Below are 7,763 nucleotides of genomic sequence, written 5' to 3'. Positions count from 1 at the left end.
GAGATGGGGGACTGGAGCAGCCGGCACCCGAACCCCTCCCTAGCCGGAGTGGTCTCCAGCACAGACCCTGCCACCAGCTCTGGCTATAGTGTGCTCTCCCATTCTCCTTCTCTTGTACCTTCGGCCATACCAGTGCGCGCCTGCACACTTGCATACAGAGACACAGGCACATTCGCACACTCACACCCTGCCTAGCTGGACTGGCCTTTGGTTCGGACCCAGCCACTGGCCCTGGCCCGCCTGAGAAACTTGTCAGGAAGTTGGCCACGGATGGTGGATATTCTTGGAGGAGGGCATACCCTCTTCACCAGTTATCTATCTCAAGTACTAGGAACACAGCCAGCCCCAGGGGATAGAGGGCAGCACTTGGAGGCAGAAAGATCCGAATTCAAATCCTGTCCTTGATACTTGGTAGTTCCAGGAACCTGAGTGCGGGACTTAACCTCTCAACCCCTTGGATATCTCCTTAGAGTTAAAAGTGAATTGATCTATAACTGACTGATTTAACTGATAACTGAATTAATTGATAATAATTGAGTTCCAAGGCAGTACTGGGGGCTCTGGGAGTTCTCTACTTCCTGGTGAACAAAAGTCACCAATGTGGATCCCCATCCTTTCTGCCTCTCCCATCTGTAAGTATGGTATAGTGAGATGAAGGTGGTGCTTGGGAGACCAGAGGCCTGACTTCTGGTCAGTCCCCACTGGACTAGGCAGGCCACCTGGACTCTGAGCCTCAAACTGGTGCATAAGATGTAAGCAACCATATTTGTGCTGCCTGTCCAGGGTGGTTATGCTGGAAGCTCTTGTTCAACTTTAATAGCTTAATACTTCCAGGTGTGGGGATTTTATTCAGTTGTAAGCAACTTCAAGACAGAGGCTGCCCTTTCCTTGTTTTCTTTGTAGCCCCAACACCTAGCACACTGCCTTGTGGGTAATAGTTGCTTAATGATCACTTGGTGACCATTTTTGGTTACCATACAACTTTTCCTTTTCCTCCAGATAAAGACTTTGAATCTGTCAAAACAATTGTTCCAGAATACTGAGCTTTTGCAAACAGGACATTTCAAGATCTCCTTGAGTTTCCTGAATAGTTCAGGCTCAGGACACACAGCACACCATGTCGGCTTATCCCAAAAATTACAATCCATTTGATGATGACGCGGATGATGAAGACTTAAAGCCTGTGAAATGGAAGAATGAAGAGGATTTCTCCGATAAGCCTAGGGAGCCTCTGGACAGACAACAATACCTGCGGCAGGAAGTGCTGAGGCGGACAGAGGCTTCTGTGGAGAGCACCAACAGGTCCCTTTCCTCCATTTATGAATCAGAGAAGGTTGGAATTGCTTCATCTGAGGTAAGACAAATCAAGGAAAAGGCTGGCCCAGATTCTAGCATAAGAAGCTGAAATTTATTTTATTAGAGTTCATTCAGGAGCTCTCTAGGATGAGGATTTATCTATCCTCTCTAAACCTCTTTCAGGTCCTTAGGGCACCTGCTTTAATACAGATGATTTGCAATTACTCTAACAACTGTGTAAACAGATGTTTCAAAAGCACCCATTCTCAACAAGTAGTGGACCCCCCCATGCAATGTGATTTTGTTGCTGCTCAGCATTTCAAAATTCTGAAGTAATGAAGTTTTCCTGTGTTAAGAAAATAGATCACTTGGAATCAGCAGTTTCCTTGTATACAGAATGGGTAGTTGAAGAAATCCATCTTGTTTGTTCTTCAGTCTCCCCAGTTAACATGTTCTAATTTTTAATTATGATTGAAGTATCTCAGATTCGGGATTTGATCAAAACCTGAAAGCCAGGGGCATGTAGGTGGCTGCGTAGATTGAGAGCCAGGCCTAGAGAAGGGAGGTCCTGGCTTCAAATCTTGCCATAGACATTTCCCAGCTGTGTGACCCTGGGCAAGTTATTTAACCCCCATTGCCTAGCCCTTGCCACTCTTCTGCCTTAGAACCAATACACAATATTGATTCCAAGATGGAAGGTAGAAGTTTAAAAAAAAAAAAATCTGAAAAGCCAAAGGCCCTAAGAAAAGCTACTAGTACATGAAAGATAATGATATTAGTACAGTCAGCATATTCAGGAAGAACCATGAAATGTATTGATCACATCTGTTCCAGGTTCAGAGAACCCATTTGGGTAGGGGTGGTCCTCAGACTTCCCAGAGGAGGAGCTGACTTGGAGCTGGTCTGTCAGGGTAGTGAAGAGGAGGAAGGGTATTCCCCAGGAGCCTTTCACCAGGACTATGGGAATAGATTCCTCCCTGATCTTCCCATCTCCATTTAAAGAGTCAGTGGAAGGAGAGAGACTAATGTGGGAGGGACACCATAGGAAGAGCTAGCATGTGAAAGAGGCCTCTCCTGGGGCCCCCAGCTGCTAGGAGCTTCTTTGAGATTGCCCTCCTTATGTGTCACATAAGCATCTGCCCATGTATGTGGCATCTCCCCTGTTAGGCTGTGAGCTCTGTGGGGACAGACTCTTGTCTTTTTGCTTTGTATCCCTGATGTTTAGGACACCGGGAGGATTTAAAACAGTGCTCGTTGGCTGACTGACCCCAGAGAAGAGAAGTGGTAGTGATAAGGAGAGATTGAAGCTTGAGTCAGTTAGAGCTGACTGTCCCAACTGAAATGGGCTGCCTTGGGATAGACAGGAGCTCCTCATCCAAGGAGGTCTTCAGTCAAAGGTTTCTCTCTGAGAAATTGCTGAAATCAGCTCTAAAATTTGGCTCTGTAAAAAAACATGAAGCCATCAGCAGGAGCTGAAGAAAACTGGGCCCTACAGCCCTTTGAACTCCTCTGAGGACCTCCAGCTGAACAGGAAGGGGCCACCTCCATGTTCTTCTTTATCTAGTCCCTTCTTTTTGCTGAATCGAATTCCTTCTCTGTCCAGAAACTCCTTGCTCCTCCTAATTCAAGGGCAACTTCTCTGTCCTTCAACACTGTCAAGGGAGTTTTGGGTCTGACTTCCTGTCTTCACAGGGAACAGCTGGCTTGAAAGCTTGAGACTTCCTTAAGGAAGAGAGTGGAGACTGTAGTGTCCTCACAGGCCTGGCACCAGCCTGCATCTGGACAGACTGTACCGTCTCTTAACAAATTAATTATGGCCAGCCCAGAGATCATTCACAGTCTCCCCTTCCAATTGGCTTCCAATCCAAAAGATTGATAGCAGGTCGACTAGTTCAAAGGCTGTGGTATTCCAAGTACCCTCATCCCTGTCACATTCATACTCCCTGATCCCGAGATAGCCCTTTGAGGTATGCCAAGCACTTGCCATATGATCTAGTCCTCACAACAGCCTTGGAGATTAGTACTATGGCCATTATTATTTTTTTAAACCCTTACTTTCACTATGTGTTGGTTCTAAGGCAGAAGAGTGGTAACGGTTAGGCATTAGGGGTCCAGAGTCACCCAGCTAGGAAGGGTCCGAAGCCAGATTTGAACCCAGGACCTCCCATCTCTAGGCCTGGCTCTGAATCCACCGTGCTACCTAGCTGCCCCCCACTATGGCCATTATTAGCCAATTTTGCAAATGAAGAAACAGGTGCTCTGAGCAGGTAAATGGCATCAGAGGGAGCTCACAACCCAGCTGTCTTTCCGTTGTTGTACCAGGTCTCTTCCTGCATGAAGTAACAAAGGCCTCATCTGTTGTTCCAAAGTAGTTACAAAGAAAAAGTCATGCATTTGCCCTTGTCCTGTTAATAGTAATTAGCAAGTCTTCTTCCCCAAGCCTGGCCCCCTTCCTGGATTTCTTGGACCACTGCCCTCCCAGTCAAGGCTGTCACCTTGACTCTCCCTTAGCCCTCATGGCCCTGCTGTCCAGGCCCCATGCATTCAGGGCCCCAATCCTTTGGATAACAAATCTGCAGCCTCTCTCTTCTCCACTGACACTGCCTTCAGCCTCCCATAGGCCCTCATTCCCTGTGCTGTTATCTTAGTCTCCTTCTTGTCTCCATGCCCCTGTCTCTCTCTCTCTCTCTCTCTCCCTAATCTGTCTTCACAGTCTTCCTAATAGACAGCTCTTATCCCAGCACTCCTTTGCTTAGAAACTCTCCCTGGGGGTGGCGGCAGGGGGTCAGCTAGGTGCCTCCTAAGCGTCGATGGAAAGCCAGACCCAGAGACAGGAAGTCCTGAGGCTGTGTGACTCTGGGCCAGTCTCTTAACCCCATTGGCTTAGCCCTCGCCCTTCTGCCTTAGAATTAGCACTAAGGCAGAAAGGCAGGGTGTATTTGCCTGCCTGCTTTTCTATAGCCCCTCTCCTGGATGGTTTCTCAGAAACATTCCCGCCTCTGGTTTTTGCCCTTTGGACAAAACTTGTCATCGCTTAACTAGTGATAGAATCATAGAGTTCTGCTCAGTTCAGCAACATGTGCAGGGAGCCCTGTGGTCAGGGCTGGGGACCATACAGGCCAAACAAATGAATAGGCTGGACTTGGAAGGGACCTCAAGGCTCATCTAGACCAGCTCCTTCTTTTTACAGAGAAAGAGCCTGAGACCCCCAGTCATACGAGTACAAGAAAAGTGAAATCCACTTCTGGCCTCAGATACTTCCTAGCTGTGTGACCCTGACTGAGTCATTTAACCCCATTGCCTAGCCTTTGCTGCTCTTCTGCCTTGGTACCAATGTACAACACTGGTTCCAAGATGGAAAGTAAGGGCTTTCATGAAAAAAGAAAGACACCTTCCCCAGGGTCCTCTGGCTTGTGACTCCTAGTCTGCTGTCCCTCCCTTCCCTGTTCCATCTCCATGCTTAAAATTCTCCCTTGGCTGCTCATCCCTTCCTGTTGGGATCCTTGCCATTGCTCAAGGCCTCCATCCACCTCCAGTCATACTGTGCAGGGGTGGGTTCAGCTTGCCAGTGACCAGGTGAAGTGGCTCTTCAGGCATGGGAATGACGCCTGGGGCCCTCCCAGGTTGGAATGCCAAGTCATCGTCCTAAGTGTCGGGTGTGCGTGGGGGAAGGCCCCGTGATCTTTACCCTAGCTGGAGCTTCACCGAAGGGCTTTCCTGACAACAAGCTCCCTAGCATTCCATTTCTAAATCTCTCAGGGAATCTTCTCTTTGCTTTTCAAAGCTTTCAGAGCTGTTGAGAAGAAGGGAAAGGAGATTGTAATCAAGCGTTCAGTCCGCTCTCCCTCTCCTCACCACCACCATAAGACAGGGGCAGTGGGTGCCACCAGAGGGTCCTGAACAAGGCTCTGCACTCTGCTAGCACCTGTCTCCAGGATGCTCTAAAGATCACCGTCTATGGTTGAGTCATTTTTCATTCATGTCTGGCTTCCTGACCCCATTTGAGGTTTCCTTGGCAAAGATACTAAAGCAGCTTGCCATTTCCTTTTTCAGCTCATTTTACAGATGAGGCAAACAGAATTGAGTGACTTATCCAGGGTCATGCAGCTAGAAAATGTCTGAGGCCAGATTTGACCTCAGGAAGATGACTCCAGGCTCAGTGTATTAGGGCTTCCTAATCACCAATTGCAGTTTTGAAAGAAGCTCCTTGTGAACCAAAACTACTGTGTCATGTGAGTCCTGTAAGCTTCAAGGAGCTGAGTTCTAAGGCCAGAAGGGACCTCTGGGGCCATCGCCCTTTACTGAGGAGGGCAATAAGGCCCAGAGGCGGGAGAGACTGCTGCAGCCAAGACTTAGCAGAGTCATCCCCTGATGTCTCAGCTCCATAAGGGCAGTTTAGGCATTCCCTTCAACCCCCCAGAGCTCTCCCTTGTCTCCCCCAGCCAGCCTTTGCCCTGGCTCAGGCCTTCATCACTTTTTGCCTCTTCTTTGGTCTCCTTTCCTGAAGTTTTTTTCCCTGTTATGACCTGCCTCCCTCCCACTGCCCAGTGGACATTCCTGAGACCCTCTGGCCACCCTCCATGGTTCTTACCTAGAGTCTAGGAACTCCTAAAAATGTTAATAACTGTTTTTCAGCATTTCCTTTGTTAAGTCAATAAGTGTTTATTAAGCATTGCTGTGTGCCAGACATTGTTCCAAGTGCTGAGGTACTAGAAAGGCCAGAATAGCCCCTGCCCACAAGGGCTCCCCATTTCATGGTTTCATAATCCTGATTTTGAGAAGGAATCTATAGTTTTCACCAGAATCCCAGAGGAAGCAATGGCACAAAAAAGATTCAGAATCTCTGCTCTAAGCAAAACTCTTAAATGGTCATTATACCCAAGTTAAAATACAAAGTCCTCAGCCTGGCATTTAAAGATACCCACTAGGGGTAGCTAGGCAGCACAGTGGATAGAACACCAGACACTTTCTAGCTCTGTGACCCTGGGCAAGTCACTTAACTCTTATTTGTCTAGCCCTTGCCTGTCTCTCTTAGAGTAGTAACTAGGGCAGAAAGAAAGTAGAGGACTTTAAAAAAAGGCAATATGAGGCATGTTCAGAAGAAGAAGGCTCTGATACCCCTGTTTAAGGACCTTCCCTTCTGGTAAGAGATTTGGCCACGTCACCTTTCTGTGGTCTGTGCTTGGAGGAGCTCAGGGATGTAGGCAGCAAGGTTCTTCCCAGCTTCTCTGGGCATTGTTCTCTCCTCTGTAAAAGGAGGGAGCCTGTCAAGTCTGACTGTTATTTCTTGCCTTCTCTGGGTAGCAGTTGTATCCCCCAGTGGAAGGGGGAAGGCTTCCTAAGGGCAGAACGGTGTTTGTGACTTTTCTCTGCGTAGCCCCTGCTCTCTTGGAGGGTCCCTGTTCCCCTGGGTATTACTGAATGGGTTGATGTGTAAGGCACATACTGTGAAGGAGACTGGCACATAACATGAACTCTGGAGCTGGTGACCATTGGGCTTCACATCCCAGATTCGTCTGCCATAAACTTCTTCAGACTGGGTGTACCTCAGAAGACAGCCCGAGCTCCATTGTTGCTAATGTGGCTTAAAGAAAGTGGGTTGAATTTGACAGTGAATTTCAATAGGCCTCTAGAGGAACATGGGGCAGAAAGTTGGAACTGACTTCAGTCAGCAGCATGTAACTAGTGTACCCAGAAAGCCTGATTTTGTTATCTAATCTCAGATCCATCCAGCATTCATCTCCTATTCCCCCATTGTTTCAAGCTGAAAAAATGTAGGATCCCCAATGCAGCTTCTCCCTGCCCCAAATAAGATGCCAGGCCAAGTGTAAAAGCAGTACCAATTGGAAAAGAGACTATTTAAAGAGGGTCTGAAAAAAGAAGGTGACACTGGAACAGCCCTCTGGCCCATTGGGTGACTTGCCCAAGGCTGCTTCCTGGCTGGTATTGTGAATGTCCATGGCCTGGGCCCTGGACAATTCTCTGTTTTCTCAGCCTTTGTGAATGCACATTTTTTTGAAATAGAATGGAGTTTCACAAAGGAAATGACAATAAAAATGAAACAACTGGGCCAGCAGCCACAGAGAATGAGGCGGCGTGTGACTTAACCCTTTGTTATAAGCCAGCAGTGGAGTGAAGGTCTCTCCACTCTGAATTTCAGGCCTTTTTCTGTTATCATTACACAGCCCAGCTATAGGGCAAGTGGGGAAAAGGCTCACAGCAGCGTCTGAAAGCTGGCATTTGTGAGGCCAAATGGAACTGCTTGATCTGGTATCGTGATGTGGGTTGAGATGAGGAAGAGATGACTGACCGTAAAGGGAAGAGGAAGGAAAATGAAGGAAGAAAGAATTTTTGTCCACCATTGACCCTTAAGCCCTATGCTTCCACCTTAGGGCAGTGATGGCTAACCTTTAGAGATGGAGTGTTGGGCACGCTCCCCCTCTCCCCCCCCCCCCCCCCACCCCCCC

At 48.0% G+C, this 7,763-nt stretch overlaps 1 protein-coding gene across 1 annotated transcript in view; it reads left to right on the top strand.

Annotated features, from left to right (window-relative positions):
* The first annotated feature begins 1,117 nt into the window (after nucleotides 1–1,117).
* Nucleotides 1,118–7,763, top strand: part of SNAP29 (synaptosome associated protein 29) — a 19,862-nt gene continuing 13,216 nt past the window's right edge. Inside the window, exon 1 of the mRNA XM_044674671.1 lies at nucleotides 1,118–1,354. Coding sequence (XP_044530606.1) covers nucleotides 1,118–1,354 — 237 coding nt within the window. The remainder of the gene's footprint in view (nucleotides 1,355–7,763) is intronic.

The sequence above is a fragment of the Gracilinanus agilis genome, chromosome 1, assembly GCF_016433145.1.
Source record: "Gracilinanus agilis isolate LMUSP501 chromosome 1, AgileGrace, whole genome shotgun sequence".
NCBI classification, from domain to species: domain Eukaryota; kingdom Metazoa; phylum Chordata; class Mammalia; order Didelphimorphia; family Didelphidae; genus Gracilinanus; species Gracilinanus agilis.
Note: the sequence above shows the minus strand (reverse complement) of the source record. Positions and strands in the feature narration are given on the sequence as shown.